Below are 17649 nucleotides of genomic sequence, written 5' to 3'. Positions count from 1 at the left end.
TGTCACCACAGAGCAAACCTGGGCACTCAGTCACTGCATATAGCAGTGGTCTACCTGGACAAGGGCCCTTGAACTGTACAAACCAGGCTTCTGTGGGTCAAATGAGAGATGGAGCCTGAAGGATCTCTCCAGTTGGCGGTTGGGGGCCTGCCTGACTTGTTAATGGCCATCCGGCTCCCTTGAATATGTGACATAGCCAATCAAAGTGATGGCCTCTTGGCAAGTATTTTGCCATGCAAAATAAAGCAAAAATGCCAGTATTTTGCTAGAATGTGATCATTACGTAAATGCACATATTACCTTTGAGGAGTTCAGAATGTCATAAGCTTTTATATCAGGCTTTTTCCTTATTATCATTGCATTAGGAGTAGATACAACCCTTTTTGTCTTATACAATTATAGTACTAAAATTATAGTAAAATATTCCCTTGTTCAGTTATAGTACTACAATGATAGAAAATAGAACCTGCAGACTACAGACATAAGTAGGTTCCTGGCTGCCTCTAGAAAGTGGGCCCTTCTTCACCAGTTTACAGTGTGTGAAGGGAGGAGTTCTCCACTCCTCCATCTGCCACACATGGTTGTCCTGTTTTGAGACATGTGTTCCTTCCTGGTTGCCACTGTGAATTCCCATTCACCCATCACCTGCCATCAAGGATGAATCATGTGCCTGTGGCAGGGGAGATTCCCACAGATCTGCATTTTTAGTAGATCTGGCTAGGCATGCTTTCTGCAGCGGTCCTGGACATTTTGTGCTATGTGCTTCTAGTAATCTGGGTTTCTTGGATTAAAAAAACCAAGGGTTTTCCCGTGTAAAAGTCTTTGAACACAGAGAAGTTGTTTCATTAAATCTGCATTTCTTGACAATTAATAGAACTCAAACTTGGGTGCATAGAGACATAGATTCAAAAGTTGTTTTTGGCACAGTTAGGAACTTCCTCAAGATATGTGGGAACTGGGTCAAGTAGCCATAGTAGAGGTGGAAATATTATCTGTTCACTTCGATGGGAGGAATGGGTCTATCCATGTGCATCTTTCTTTTGTGTGCAAAGATCTGCTGTTTCCAACTGATGCAGATCCAAAATCTCCACTTGTGTATCAAAATGCATGTGGTGCTTTGGAGCATTAGGTTGTACATTAGAACATTAGGATGGCTTGTCCCATCCATGCCTAAAGGCTGGTTCAACATAAAGATATATTTCAATGTAAAGATAGTTTCATTTTCTGTTTAATCACTTGAATACAATGGATTGGATCCAGACTTAATCATATACAAGAATAACAAGTCCTGTTGATTTCAGTGGATCTACTCTAAATACAACTAAGTTTGGATCCAACCCATTTTATTCCATAGCATCTGCCTAATCCAATCATCGCCTTGGATGATATCTTCTGTTTATATAGCTTTGTTTCATTTGAGACCTTGTCATTGAATGTCTTTCCTTCCAGTACCTGCATTCCCCTAAGGATAGTTTCCTCCCACATCTACCTTATAAGGATTTAAGGATGCAGAATTTACCCTGGGACTAGCAAGATGTACACCCAATCAGAGTCAGTTTGAACACATCTGTTGGATAGATTTATTGACTGGCTCTTAGGTGGAATTTTGTCCACACTTGTTTATTAGAGCTCTGACCTAATGAACTTAATTTGTTGACACATTTCCCTCTGTGTTCTGCTTGATCCCCTCTCACATTTCTTTCTGCTGTGCTTCCTTCCTGACAACAGCAGATCCTGGAGCGTCGGCGTATCCAGCAGTTGCAAATGTACCGGGCTCAGATGGCTACGGTTGGCATGGCACGATTAGATAAACGTCAGCCCATTGCCAGGGCACAGTCTTCCCCAGCAACTCCAGCATTACCTCACCCAGCAGCGGATCAGCCCATACAGCATACCCTCATGACCGGTAGGACTCCCTAAAGACTTTAGTTAATAAGCAGAATAAATGCACGGTTCAAGTAGGATCAATTGATTTAAATGCCATGAATGCCTCTTGTAGCTGTAGTAATGCATTCATTTTTATCCTCAGTCCTACTGCACTTTATGGCATTATATTGGCACCATGTCAAATAGTACAGCTGATAAGGGATAATATTCACACACTCATAAATTAATGCTGTTTACTAGCTCTGCCACTCAAGCAACAGGTGCATTTTGGGTGTTCTACAGCCTGTTACTATTTTCCTTTCCTTTCTCTCTCTCTAGTCCACATTTCGTTTTGCCTATTTTTTGGCTTCGGTGCCTGAGACCACCACCACGTTGAAACGAGACCTCTCATAAGTAGCCATAAGTAGCATGACTGGGATATACAATTCTGAGGTCCGCTATTAGCCTTCAGTAGGACTGTCACTCAGTGCTGCAAAACGTGCTGTTCTTCACCAAGACAAACAAAGCCATGGCTGAAACACAAATTACCTGATAACAGATGTCACTTCCCAGTATTTTATCAGCAAAGAATGATTGGCGTGTGCTTGTGGTATTTGCAGAAGAAGAAGTTCTGCTGGGTACACATGGTGCCTGAATTACGGAGATTTTTGTAAAAAGGGGGGGGCTTTGGTCCCCCCTTTTCCCTCTCAAAGTTCCTCACTTTCCCTTTTATCCAAATGTATTGAGGGAGGGGTACAATCAACTTCAGCTATAAAGGTACTTATTTATAATGAAGAAGAAACTATTTTATGGGAAGTTGATTCCTTGTTACAAAAACTCATTCAATATCCGTGATGAAGGATAATATTTGAAATGTATTTAAATTGGATTACAATTATATAAGCCTCCATGCCCCCCACCCCCCAGTTTACTGGGTTTTGATCTCATTTTAAATCCCATCTTATTTTTCTTGATTGTTGCATCCCACGGAGTGCTAACTGAACTGCATGTGTTTAGATGTACATGATACTGAGCCTTCTGAAATCTCCAAATCCTGTCACTTGCACTACTGTCAAGTGGGGATTTTGAATGACCAAATTTCAGTTCAACTGAATACAATGAATACATTGTTGTGAATGGAAGGAGTGGTCTTGTCCAACATTTTTCTTTTGAAATATTATAATTTCTCTAGGCTAACCTTCCCCAACCTGGTGCACTCCAGACATTTCAGACTTCAGCTCCCATCAACCCCAGGCAGCATGGCACATAGCCAGGAATTCTGGGAGTTGTAGTAAAAAAAATCTGGAGGGCATTGGGTTGGGGAAAACTGCTCTAGGCAATGGAGACATCTGCCTTATATCTAATCAGACTCTTAGTCCAGCTAGCTCAGTATCATCTATACCAGGGGTGAAAAAGGGGAGCCCCCAAACTCCTGTCTGGTGGACGCCAGATCCCCAGCATCTGCCACTATCAAAAACAGAGGAAAATGCTCTAGGGACAAGGTCTATGGTTCCTGCCATAGAGCAGGAGCATAATTCCTAGAGTGTCCTGGGAAAGCAGGGATTGTAGGTTCCTGCCTTCTTCCTAGGGATGCTCTAGAAATGAGGTTCCTGCTCGTAGAGCATTTTCCGCTCTCTCTGTGTGCGTGTGTGTGTGTGAGATTGTGTTGGGGTAGCTGAGGGCAGACTCAGTATAATCTAAGAAATATAAAGTTTGACACTGGCAAAATTGTAACAGAAGCATTTGAAAGTGTCTAGGTTTCATGGTCTTGGTGCTATAGTGCTGACAGGTAGACACACATCCTCTTTTATTATAATAGAGTATATAGTTAATATGGATAATAAATGCAGTACAATTTTCCTGGGCCTGCATATTTCTTAGATCTTTACAGTTAATCACTATTCACTGGGACATCACAAAACTGAAAAATAAAAGTTTAAGGAAAAATCACACTTACCCGCATATTACCACATGACCACAATTTCAAACTGCAGATTTAACCATGTTCCCATGATTTGATTTTGGCAGATTTTGGATATGTTAATCAGTGATGATTTCTGAGTGGAAAACACTGTCATGTGCTTCTTATAATTATAATTTTGACCATGTTCAATGCTCCCCCCACCCAATATCTTTCTTAGACTAGAAGCTTGATGTTGCTGCAAGACCAAGATTTGTTTCTGCTGAGATTAGTGTGGGAGGGGTGTGTCCGGCCCCTGCCACCTCAGCAGGTCCCTGATGTGGCCCTCAGGGCTGAAAAGGTTGTGCACCTCTGATCTATACACTGACTGGCTCTCTGAGGTTTCCAAGAGAAGTCTTTCCCGCCCCTACCTGGACATACTGGGGATTTGAACCTGGGACCTTCTGCATGTAAAGCATGTGCTCTGCTAGTGATTTGGGGAGTGGTAGTATTTGCACTTTAATGTGAATCTGAACGTGCAACACTGCTTCCCCATTTCTCTGAATCATGCACAGGCTTCCACAGGAAGTGCATAGTGAAAGAGTTTCCTTGCACAATCACTTCCACACAGCTAGTCAAAGGCCAGAACTAGATAATATGTTAAATGCACGCATGCATTAATGACACCCAAAAGCAGTTACAGCACATTAATCTGGCCATTTTCTGAAAGCAGGGTAAAACATTTTACTCGGGCAGGCATTTGTGGGTGAGGGAGAAGCTTGCGAACATTCAGCTATATATCCACATTTTCAATGAAGGTTCATAAAAATTGTCACCCACTGTGAGCCTTAAGGATAATAAAGTTATGCATTAAAATAAATGTATATTTCTCTCTGGAGGCTAATTTCCACCCTGACATATGTGGATGCAAGTTCATGATTTACACTAATTAGATGAGAATCTGACTTTAAAAAAAAAGAAGAAAAAGGGTTGCAGAAAAAGAAACAGCAAGTTAAAATCTTGGCCCTTCTGATTTCAGTGGGGAATTTTGCCATTGGCTTGAAGGAAGACAACATTCCAAGCCGAATAATTATCTTCCACTAACATTCCACAGCAGCCAGCAATTGAAAACAGTTGTCTCTTCTCTCTTTACTTTTTGGGGGTGGGGTAGTTTTGGCTGGATCGTGTTAGGGAATCCTACAGTCTATTTTTAGTAGGCAGCTCTGTTCCTATGTTGTGGTACTGTAGCACACGTGCTGTGTGACCCGCAGCTGCAGAAGTGAATTATTTGCACATCCTAAATCAATTTAGATGTTTGAAGTGAAGGGGGGTGGGGAGAGTACATTCAGATTTCATTTTAAACCAAGGAATCCTCTTCATCAGATATTATGCAGTTAGGAGTGAGACTGAGTATTTTTATCATTTAAAAGTTTGAGCTGAAATGTTTCTGACAAGGCCCCAGATCACAGCATTTGATTCATCCACGCTGAATTAATTATTCGTTTAGAGACAAACTGATTCCAGAGCTGCACACTTCTTTTGGAGTAAGTTGCATTTCACGCATTGGGACTTCTTTCTGAGTAGTCATACACAGGATCATGCTTTGAGGGGTCCCCACCCAAGGGACCCCTCAAAACAGTGAAGTTTTGATTTTTTAAATTTATTTTCTATTATTACATTTATATCATGCCTTCTTCCCCCTGCAAGAAACTCAAGGTGGCTCACGTGCTCTTCCTCCTCTCCATTTCTATCCTCACCCTGTGAGGTAGGTGAGGCTGAGATTCAGTGATTGGCCCATAGTCACCCAGTGAGCTTCATGGCTGAGTGGGGATTACAACCTGGATTTCTTAAGCCCCAGTCCAGCACTCTAACCACTATTCCATACTGGCTGTTCTGTACTATTTGGGAGAGAAATAAATATATCATTAGCCTAATCAAATAGGGAAGAGACTTAAAAGTAGCCTTTACTACAATCATAGGGCTGGCACTCGGCGGGCTCGGGCAGTTGCTAGGTTCCCAGCATCTTGGCAGGGCCCAACACTGATGCCTGCCCTGGGGGCCCCACTCTGACGAGTGCCGGTTGGTTGGAACTGCTATTGGAATTTCCTGTAATGCTCGTGAGTGTCCCCAACATAGGGATGTCGAAGGAATCTGGTGGGGTGGTGGTGTAGCTCGATGAGCTTTCAGTGACTCGGCCCCCCGGACTCCGTTCTGTTTTCTGTCACCTGGCCTGACTCAGTGTGCAACAAGTTGGTCCAACTGGCAGAATTTCCATAGGTTTGTGTGTGTGTGTGTGTGTATAAACAAATCCATTTGTGCAACCCACACCCTCAAATTGTGCAAGTTTGCATAATTTGTTCAAATTTGGGTTGTAAATTGCACAAATTTGCTTGATTTGTGCAAATTACAGGTATAATCTGCACAAATTATGCAAATTTGCACAATTTACAGCCAAAATGTGCTCAAATTAAGCAAATTATTACCACAATTTGCGGAAATTGTGCCTGTGGGCACCACGTCGGGGATCCTGGGGAAATGGTGATTAAAAAAAAAAGTATTAAGTTCCCAGATTTTGGGGAAAAGCCCATGGCTTGGCTTGCAAATACAACCCAAGCTGGGGGCTCGGGGGAAATCCAATAAGCCCCCAAAAGGCCAGATTTCCCCACAACAGCCATCCCTACCCCAACATAGTAACACTCTGGGACATAGTGGGACATTTAAATGGTGCTTTCAAGCTTCCCAGATATTTCAGGCACATCCACCATATGTTGTGTGTGTATGGGAAGGGTGGGGGAATGACAAAAAGAGAAGTGATCCAGCAAAAAAAACATGCATTTGATCAATGAGACACATAAGTGCTGTTACGTATTTCCCCATACCTCATAACCACACATCCTCTGCCATCATTGTGGTAAACCGCAGGTGCTCATATTTTATCTTTCACATTGTATATTATCCACCCATTCAAGAAGTTTTGCCACTGCTCACATGCACCTTTGGAGTAGGGTGGGATTTTTCATCCAAGAATACACAATGCGATAGAGATGTTTGAATGCATCCCCGTCGCTTTAAATTTCTTTCAAATACCAGCCATAGGGCAGGGGCAATTCAGATTAGAACTGTGGAATTGCCCTCCTATCATTTTTCCCAATAGACATCCCTGTGGTAGGGATGTCTGTCACTGGGAAATCCAGTTCTTTTTGGCTCATCAGAGTTCCGCGGTGTGTATGACTTGCTTTGCATCTATGAGGGCTGTTCCCAGAACTCCGGAAACTCTTTTGCGCATTTTGGGGGAAGGTTCTGCAATTTGTACAAATTTCTGAGCTATCTGCGCAAATTTGGCTGTAATTTGCACAAATTGCTTAGAAATTTGCGTAAATTGCGGAACCTTTAAAAAAGTACAAAATTCCCAGAAAATCTATGAACTGGCCCAACTTGCTTCAGATCAAGTCAGGTGCCACATCAGGAACTGAAACAAAGTCCAGGGAGGCTGAGCCTAGGAAAACTCGTCCAAGTCCATCTCCCAAACGGATTTCTCTCACAGCCCTACCTTGTAGCACAGTTAGATAATTTTAGACTCTGGATGATCTGGATTATTTTATGTCCTTTTCTCTTTTTTAGATGGCAATGTGTATTACTTCTCTTCAAAGTGTAGTAAGCCAGCCCTGCTGCATTTGGGGGCCTCCTGCACATTCTGCTGAATGGGGCTCTGGACAGCTGCCCCAAAGTCCTGCTGCCATGATGGCACCACTGGGACATTCCCCACACATGAAACTGGTATTTGCCACCCTTGCAAAGACCAATGGACATAGCTCATATGTGCTTATATATTTTTGCTGTCGGGGCAAATAACAGCTTCAGGGTGTATTTTCATTGGAGAAAAGGCTGAGCCCTCTCTCCACACTAAAGTTCTGATCTAGATTTTTCACCCCACCCCCAAAGCCCTGTGATTTAAACTAAATTTAAAGAGACTGAGAGGCATTTGTGCATCTTCAGTGTAATGTATAGTTTCTGAATAGGTGAATCATTATGTAGAATGTGTTTTAGTTTTACTTATTATTTCCTGTTATATTCTCTTTGTACTGAAGGTGTTGTGTATGACGCACTAATGTTGAAGCACCAGTGTATGTGTGGCAGTTATACCAACCATCCTGAGCATGCCGGAAGAATACAAAGCATCTGGTCAAGGCTGCAAGAAAGTGGGTTGCTAAATAAGTGTGAGGTAATCAAAATCATGACCACACAAATATGTTTATGTTAAGTAAGGATCACAATATTAATACTATAATCTTCTGTTCCTTCTGTGAGAACCAAGCATATAGTCCTGGGAATACCCCTTGTACTTCATGACACAAATAAAATATACTATGGATTCTTTGTGCTCATAATGCTCACAAGAAGGACTGACAAAGTTATTTTTTTTTCCTTTTGAGACTCCATCCATGATATAGAGCTTCCATGTGAACTTTGATGCATAAATGGATTACCTAGATCAACAGGTTCAAACCACATTCCAACCATTTTAGTGGAAGGAACAGTTCTAAGTGTGAATGGAGCAGAAGAAAAGGAGGAAGCCCTTGGCTGAATCTACACATAGCAGTTATAGCGTTATCATACCATTATCATTAACTGTTGGTACACATGACACCAATGGGCACCAATAGTTATGATAACGGTATGATAACAGTATAACTGCTATGTGTACATTCACCCCTTATAGCAGGGGTGGGCAGCTTTTTTTTCTGTTGAGGGCTGCATCACCTCAGGAATATTCTTTTGGAGGTTGCATGTTGGTGGTGAGTGGGGCTAAGAGCCAAAAGGGTATGTATGTCTTTCTGCCTCTCTCTCTCTCCGCTTCCTTTTTTCTCTCTCTTTCTGCCACCCCATTTTTTATATCTCTTTCTGCCACCCTTTTTTCGTCTCTCCCTCTTTCTTCTCACACAGTGGGCTGCCAGGGAAGGGATAGATGGTGGTGGTGAGTGGGGCTAGAGCTAAAAGGGTGTGTGTGTCTTTCCGCCTCTCTCTCTGTCTCTCTGTCTCTCTCTCTCTCTCTTTGCCACCTTTTTTCTCTTTCTGTCTTTTGGCCACCCCCTTTTCTCCTCTCCCTCTTTCTTCACACGCAGTGGGCTGCCAAGGAAGGGACAGATCACTCTTACCAGAGGTCTGAACTAGGTATGTACGAAACCCCTACCTGGCTCCGTTGAGGGGCATCCACAGTGGGGGGGAGGCACTCCATCCCTCCCCCCGGAATCCTCAACGGGAGAGGAGGCGATCCGTTCCTCTCCCCCGGAATCCTGCCCAGCTGGCTCCGCTCCGCGGCTGGGCCAATCCACAGCAGGGCCTCCAGCCACTGCCAGGCTGCTGCGGACGCAAATGGTATCCTATATAGGGATGCCATTTGCGTCCCTACACTAGCCCATGATAGGCTACGTATATATTTACGTAGCCTATCACGGCTAAAGCGGGGATGCAAATGGTGTAGGGGACGCCATTTGTGTCTCTGCTTTAGCCGTGATAGGCTTTGTAAATATATATGTAGCCTATCATGGGCTAGCGTAGGGACGCAAATGGTGGCTGCTACGATGGCCACCATTTGCGGCTGCAGCAGCCTGGCAGTGGCTGGAGCCGCCGCCGCCTCATCCGCCACCAGGTAGGTCCATCCCGGGGGGATTCCGCAGGGTGGCAGGGGGTGGAGGCCGTTCTGCCACGGACTCCGGGAGGCTGGATTCCAAAGAATCTGCCCTCCCGGAGTCTGTGGTGGAATTCTCTGACATCCCTAGTCTGAACTGTTCATATGCAGAGGGCTTTAGAAATTAGGCCAAGGGCCACAGTTTGACCACTCTGCCTTAAAGACTGGAGAATCAACAGACTTCAAAGGTGTTGCTAGATCATTATGGCTTTTTATAGTCCCCCACCCCTGAAATCCAGACCCCTCAATCCTTAACACAATGACTATGATCCAGCTGTATTAGTAAATGGCTGCAGCGGGCTACTCCTGTTGTTGACTATAAAAGAAAAGAATCCTGTGCACATAACCCAAACGGTGCCTAGAAATGTGATGCATTGCCTTTTCTTAATATTCTTTTATTTTTAAAGCAACATATAAAAGACATATTTTATACACGTAGACTCATTTTGTCTTCAAGTTGTGAGGGATAAATATAAACTGTTGTGGCTCAGTGTGATCCTGTTTCGATTCAACCAGACTAGGTTAGATTAGACAGGTTTACAAGTGAGGCTACAAAGAGGTGTGTAATTATTTAGACATTTTTTTAAAAAATACTATTGTATTCCCACTAATCCATTCAAGACTCTAACAGCCTCAAATAATCTTAAGAACATTACTTTTACCACTGCATAAATCAACAATATTTTGATTCTCTCTTCAGTCAATCGTCATGCTGTCATAATGTTCTTACACAGTTGTTCCCATAAGGATTGTTTTGGCTGTAAAATAGTAATGTGGAGGATATTGGGTAAGGAAGCCAAGATTTATGATGCTGCATTCTTTTTACACAATCATTTAAAAAAAATTATTCTAAGTGTTAAAAGTTATTTTATGCTTGTGCTGATCAAAGATATTGACATCTGATTTGACTGGTAGAACTTCCCTGCATTGAACCTTGCTTAATCTTTGGAAATACTTATGGAGAGCCTGGTTCTTCCAGGTGCTAGATCTATGAGTTCCCCATATTTGATTAATGGGACTGGTAATCCATTACATGCTGTGCCGGGAATTAGCTTTATGGTGTCCAACACACAGGACAGGACTGTAGGAATTTGAACATTCCTTGTGAAAACAGGAGAATGAACTAGCCACACACATTTCTGCTTGAGGGCTCCTGAGTTTTACAGTCCTTTGGGATAATCCTATGCCTTCTGCATCCCTTATGAACACAGTTACACTCACCTACCTATGCTTATTATTTTGGCTTGTTGGCTCATTTCATATCTCCATTTTCCACAGCCATCCAGTCCCATCAGCCATTCTTTGGCTGAGTACCAGGCTAGCTTCCTCCTCTGCATGTCTCTCGGGGCCAGACTACCTCTTATGGCCTTCACATGGAAGCCTCCAAAAATGCTTCCATTTGATGGTTTCTTAATATGTGGGCAGTAATGTATAGCTCTACTTACTATGTAGGGGTTGGATCTAGATTTAATCCTACTTGGAGTAGACCCATTGAAATAATTGGGAGTTAGGTTAGTCATGACTGACTTAAACCCCATTGATTTCAATGGGCCTGCTCAGTCTGGATCCAACCCCATATCTTCTGTAGATCTGTGCAGAGAATTGTCATGTTAGTCCCATGGATTCTGGTATGGAAACATTCCACACAATATCAAGATGGCATGTAGTTCAGTGGCACCTTGTGGAGAATCTACCACATGGAAGTGTTTTTTGCCACACACAGGTGGCATAATATTTAGGTCTGCACTGGCTCCGGGCCCTAATGGACTACTGTTGCTTGCTGTTCATGCCTGGTCATGATCCTTGTTTGCTAGTTTTCATAGATAGGATATTTTGCTTCCCCCACGTCACCTTCCTTTGTCTATTATGAAACCACAGTACTTCCACCAGCCCCTGCTGTTACTGAGTGGTAGACACAGGTATACTGGGAAAGAAATACCCATCTCTTATGTAGCTTAAGTTCTAGCTCCCTACACAGTGTTGTTCTGGGAGAAGTGGGAAGACTAACTATTCATATGTGTGTAGAACGAATATGCCCTTGGAAGCACAATCAGTCACATGTGGAGCATCACACACTAGCTGCTTCTGTGCTATTGGCTTTGTCACATTTCCCTAAGGATGCTTATATTAGGATGTCACACAGTACATTTGGGGGGTGGTGTATGTGGGGGGTAGGTCTGGATTTCCTATGGGATATATAAGTTGCTATGTTAGCATTTCCCCAGTCCTTAAATACAAGGTCTGAAACCCATTACACTCTTGTGAACATTAACAAATAATTAGATGAGGGTTGCAATCCCTGAGCAAACTTACCAAGAAGTAAGTCCCATTGAACTCAGTAGGGCTAGTTCTGGGTAAACATGTTCAAGACTAGGCTACAAATCATTCCAGAGGTCTTTTTAAAATCAGACTAGTTGTTGTTTTTATCTCCTTAAGTACAGTGATGTTTATGGTACTTCAGTGTGTCTGGATTAATAGACAAAGTGCTACAATGACTAATAATTACCCCAACCTCTCAAATATTTTAGCTTTCCTAGAGCATACATAACCCTTGCTGGAAATGAAGGGGTCCTCCACGGTGCCCGCCCCCTGGGGTTTCTTCATTGATTTGCTATGCAGTCATCTGAAGCACATTCCAGGAAAAACATTTATATTATACCACATCCCTTTTCCCTTCCTTCAAGAAAATACATAAAATTTAAGGAGAATGAAAGAACGTTATCAATCACCTGACGTACAAAGAATAGTGTTTTTTTAATCAGTCCCAGAAGAAAAATTATGAAGTCTATTATGGTCTCCACAAAGTAACAGTATGCTCTTGATTTTATGCAACTGTGTTTCAAATATTGTCCCTTAGCTACAAATTCTCTTTCAGGACTGGGAGAGGTGGAGAAATTAGCCTGTGAGGCTAAAGGATCATATTTAGTTGGATAGAACTTACATTGAAATGAGAGTTGACACTAAAATTTCACCTAAAGCAGAATTTGGAGTGAATCTGGGTAGTGGGGAAGGGGGCGGAGGGAGAAGGTTCCTTCTCCGGCATAACATCTGGGGAAATGTAATGGAAGCTGAAAGAATTTTAATCAGATTAGCAAAATTTCTCAAGGGGGAAAAATATCACACATCAATAAGTGAAATAATTTACTTCTAAATAAAGGCGTTTCAGACTGAGATATAACTCTTTGGATAGTGGAAATTGCATTTTCTATTCTTGGGTATGTTCCAATTTTAAATTGCTAAAAAAAAAATAGAGGCTTCCACTACTTCCTTTGGAGACCATTTTGTGACTTAGTCCAAGTGTTTAGAAATATATTCTGATCATTCAGAGAGGTGGGAGCTGAAATTCAGTTCATTATGTCAAGTTCTGTTGACAGTCACAAAAAACAGTCCCTTTTCTTAAATGTTTATTGGGCTTTGAAAACAAGTAATGTTAGCACTGAAATACTAGTGAGGACTATAAATCTTTGTGAGGGTGGTTTCTTTCTGGCTCATGCAATAGAAGTAACATTAAAGGATTTGTTACCAGAAATTTGTTTGAAATACTCTTGATTTCTAACTAGGCACACACAGCCCTCTTAGTTCTCTGGTAAGCAATTGCATGGTGAGATCTAAAATGTTATTAGGAGGACAAGATAGTAAATATTGATTAATGTCTGTATAGTCGGGTGGGCTGAAAGGTACCTGAAACATCAAAAGGGAGTGGATTTATGCAATGAGACCAGAAGCATTTAAAAAACATGGCTGAATATTGCCAGAATACGCAAAAATAGATTCCTGAGTTTGATCAGTGGTTGGTGCAGAAAGTTAAAGATGCTTGAAAGAGCCACATGCCCACATCCTGTTTTAGTCCTGCCCAACCTACGACTTGCGAAGCCAAATGTAACCCACCAGCCATTTATTGTGGCCTGCCAGGTATCTATCAGTACAAAATCCATATCTTTCTAATACACTTCTCCATTTTGAGTGCCTTCATGGCCACAGGCTGTGAAGGCCTGTCCTGCTTCATTTCAGCAAATACTTTTTTTTTTTTTTTTTTTAAACCTCACCAGGACAGGAGGGGCTGAGGCACCACCTGAGATCTTCTGCATGCATTGCATGAGTCATGGTCCCTTAAAGATTGCTATGCCTTGTAGTGGTCGCATTGGCATCTTCTAGGAATGGTACTCAAATTCACTTCTCCTTAGGGTTGGCAGAGAATTTCTCCCCGAAACTTTGGGGGGCCGAGCGCCAACGTGTTCGGCCCCCCGAACAAGTTTCGGGGAGAAATCCTCCGAACCCCCCCCCGCCCCCCCCGGGACGGGACTTACCTTCGCCGAATGTCCCTCCCGGCGGCGGGTCCGGCCGGCGGTTCGGCGGGTGTTCGAGCAGGGCGGGAGCGGCAGCCGGTCTTTCGACCGGCTGCCGCCGCCGCCATTGCAATAAAAGAAAAAAAAAACCCGCCCCCTGATAGGCTACGTGACGATTCACGTAGCCTATCACAGCTAGATTTGCAAAGTCAGCCGTGATAGGCTACGTCAATCGTCACGTAGCCTATCACGGGTGACTTAAAAAAAAAAAAAAAGTGTGTACAGATAATGGCGGCCCCCATAGGGAGCCGCCATTCGCGTTCCTCATTTAGTTGCTGTAGTCTACGTAAAGATTTACGTAGACTACGACGAAAATAAGGGCAACGCTATTTGCGTTGCCCTTATTTTCGCCGTACCCTGCTCGAACACCCGCCGAACCGCTGGCCGGACCCGCCGCCGGGAGGGACATTCGGCGAAGGTAAGTCCCGTCCCGGGGGGTGTGTGCGGGGGGCGGTTCAGAGGATTTCTCCCCGAAACTTGTTCGGGGGGCCGAACACGTTGGCGCTCGGCCCCCCGAAGTTTCGGGGAGAAATTCTCCGCCAACCCTAAGGAGAAGTGAATTTGAGTACCATTCCTAGAAGATGCCAATGCGACCACTACAAGGCATAGCAATCTTTAAGGGGCCATGACTCATGCAATGCATGCAGAAGATCTCAGGTTCAGTCCCAGGAATCTAGCCGTGATAGGCTATGTGAATCATCACGTAGCCTATCAGGGGGCGTTTTTTTTTTTTTTTTTAACTTTCGCGTTCGCGGCCGGGCAAGGCGGGAAGCCTCCTCCCCGGCCTGAATTTTGGCCGGGGCGAGGCGGGAAGCCTCCCCCCCCGGCCTGAACTTCGCGGGGGGAGCAGCGAAGCGCCTCCCCCCCACCGCGAACGTCCTTTGAGGACAGGTAAGGGACTTTTGTCCACCCCTACTTCTCCTGTTTGCCACTGGATTGCTCTTTCCCACTGAGCTACTAAGAAAAGGTAGGAAAAGTTCCTCCTGTGCAAGCACCGGGTCATTACTGACCCTTGGAGGGACGCTGCTTGCGCTGGCATTTTCATGGCAGACTGTAGCGGGGTGGTTTGCCATTGCCTTCCCCAGTCGTGACTACCGTTCCCCCAGCAAGCTGGGTACTCATTTTACCGACCTCGGAAGGATGGAGGGCTGAGTCGACCTAAGCCAGCTACCCAAGACCCAGCTTCTGCTGGGATCGAACTCAGGTCATGGGGAGAGTTTTGGTTGCAATACTGCTGCTTACCACTCTGCGCCACACTAGCCCACCCATAAAAATAGTCACCCCACTCCCCCCCCCCCGCACTGTCAGGGTACTGATCCCAGGACCTCTTATACCCAAAGTGAGAATCATACCCTGAAATGAGAAAGCCTGACCAACAGGCCCATTTTGTCCCAGCATAACTGCCTTATATCCTGGTGCTCCCAGACATGTATTCTAAGCCCTCTTTGGGCACTGAACAAGCATCTTAGTGTAAATGAATCCCTGCAGTCTAATCCACCTGACCCTTCAATCTTGGTCTATAAAGCTTCCACATCTTCCAGCCCTTAGCCAGTCCCTGCACTCAGCTATACCACATACAGCAGGTATGTGAAACCTCAGGCCCAGGGCCCCCTCCCCTCCAACAACCACCACTAATTGTTTGGGGTTTTCCTGGCTTTTGTGCAATTTTCCCCCATTCTAAAAGGCTTAGTTACTGGCAGTAAGCGCTTTAAGCTAAAATATGCTGGTATGAGGGAAGGGGTTGGCCCTGCCCACTATTAGAATGCGACCCCCAAGAGCTGAAAGAGGTTTTGCACACCCTCATGTACAGGGTTTATGGACCTTCAGTAACCCAGGGTGCATTTGTAGAACTCTCTCCCTACTGAACTAGTTCCCACAAGGTTGTGTTTGCCTGATAGATATAAGGATGCTCAAGATTTTTTGCTGTTCTAGGCTAGGGTTAGAACAGGGTTAGGCTAGGGAACTTTGGTCCTGAATAAATGAGAATGCATCCCAGAGATCCCAGAGAGGATCCTGAGGGGACTCTTACTTGGTTAAAAGAGCCAACCATGCCATTAATAGCCCAGATTCATGTAGTGCTTCCAGCATAATGAGTCTCTTTTGAACTATGTTTTCCAGCCACTCCTTAAAGACTACTGGGGGTTAAACAATCTCTGCAACATCTTTAGACAACTTAATTTCCCACTTTACTGTTGTTTTTTCTAATATCCATTCTACAACTACTTTCTTAGCACTTGAATCCAATCATATATATATATATATATATATATATATATTTGTATGTATATATAATATGAGGTGAGATTGGATTCAAGTCCAGTCTCACCTCAAGTATATATATGGAGGAAAGTAAATTTATACACTGAAACTTGCTGGCAGCTCACCATGGGGCTAATGGATGAGATTCTGGTCCATCAAAGTGCCTTTCCTGTCAAATTGATTTTTGACCAGACTAGTCTACTAAGCTAGGGCCTGGGGAGATGTCAGCAGCTGAGCTCTGGAGATGTAGGCCTCCTTCTTTGCTACAGAGTGACATATGGGCCTGTCTTCTCTTGTGCAGATAATCCACAAAAAGTAACACTGCATGTGTCATTTGTGGCATCCATGGTTGACTACTCTTGTTCTATATCTATATATCACAATATGTTAATGTGTCTGATGGTATAAGAAAATGGTATTTCCATCACAAAGCAAAGGCAGCCATGTTCACTGTAAGAAAAAGTCTAAAATACATATTAGGGCAATACTTTTTGCTGAGACGAAAAAAATATTTGAAAAGAATTTTGAAAACAGATGATTAACCATTGTTTGTTTCTTCATCTCAGCAGTCCTAGAGACCTTTCGAGGTGCAAACTGAAACCATCACAGCAGCAGGCACAGCCTGATTTGCATGTCTGCAACCTCCCCCCACATTCCATTACGAAACTCTGACCATGCAGACTTCATGACTTCAACACTGAGTCAGCCTTTTCCCCTCACCCCCCCTAACCTGCTTTTTGTAACCTCTTGTCTTGTGAAGAGATCTAGAGATCTCAACAGCTTGCACATTTTTGTGAACATTGGCCTAATAAAGATATTAGTATTACTTTAATATGGATTTTGGTCTTTCAGTGCAGATATTCTTAAGGCTTCTTTTTGTATTATCTTAGGGCCAAGCTAAACATGACTCCATTAATGCAATTAGCAATTGTGTTAATGGATTTTTAAATGTGAATAGCAGGCACAATCCAGACCCTGATGGGAAAGGAGGGGGGGCTTTAATCTGCTTCTGCTGCAGCACTTGCCCCCTTCCACACACACTATTAAAAAAACATTTATGCAATTGCTAATTCCATGAATGGTGTTGTGTTTAGTTTAGCCCTTATTGGTTTGAATGAACCCCCCCCGCCACCCCCCAAGAGAGGGCATTTATTTTTGGCATGTGAAGTGCTGTGTTGTTCTGTCATGTTTGATTTACCATGAAATCAATGCATTTATTAAACACCATCCGGGCTTTTATTTTCTTGATTAAATAAAGTCACTGTCACATTCCTGTATGATGCAATATATACTGGCCATGATTAATTCTGTGAAATGTTATTTTGGATTTGCTTTCTTTCCCCTCCCCTATATATTATCAGTGGAATATTGTAGACCTCTGCTGCTTTCTTTCAGCGGATCCGAGGTCGAAAAGCCAGTCTGGAAGAAATACAGCTGGTTCACTCCGAACATCATTCACTGCAGTATGGCACCAGCCCCCTGAACAGACAGAAGCTGGACCCCAGGAAAATCCTAGGTCTGTAAAGGGCTCTATTCTACTGAGAACAGCACATTCCAGCACTGTCATTAGTCATAGCTGGAGTCAGTTT

At 43.5% G+C, this 17649-nt stretch overlaps 1 protein-coding gene across 1 annotated transcript in view; it reads left to right on the top strand.

Moving 5' to 3' along the window:
• The first annotated feature begins 7467 nt into the window (after nt 1–7467).
• The window catches only part of LOC146344932 (histone deacetylase 9-like), a 284959-nt gene continuing 274777 nt past the window's right edge, over nt 7468–17649 (top strand). The window contains exons 1-3 of the mRNA XM_084859825.1: nt 7468–7543; nt 7855–7988; nt 17456–17580. Coding sequence (XP_084715951.1) covers nt 7468–7543; nt 7855–7988; nt 17456–17580 — 335 coding nt within the window. The remainder of the gene's footprint in view (nt 7544–7854; nt 7989–17455; nt 17581–17649) is intronic.

Source organism: Heloderma suspectum, chromosome 5 (assembly GCF_057233095.1).
Source record: "Heloderma suspectum isolate Gila_16-S chromosome 5, 16-S_ref, whole genome shotgun sequence".
NCBI lineage: Eukaryota > Metazoa > Chordata > Lepidosauria > Squamata > Helodermatidae > Heloderma > Heloderma suspectum.
This window is presented reverse-complemented; position numbering and strand designations above follow the sequence as displayed.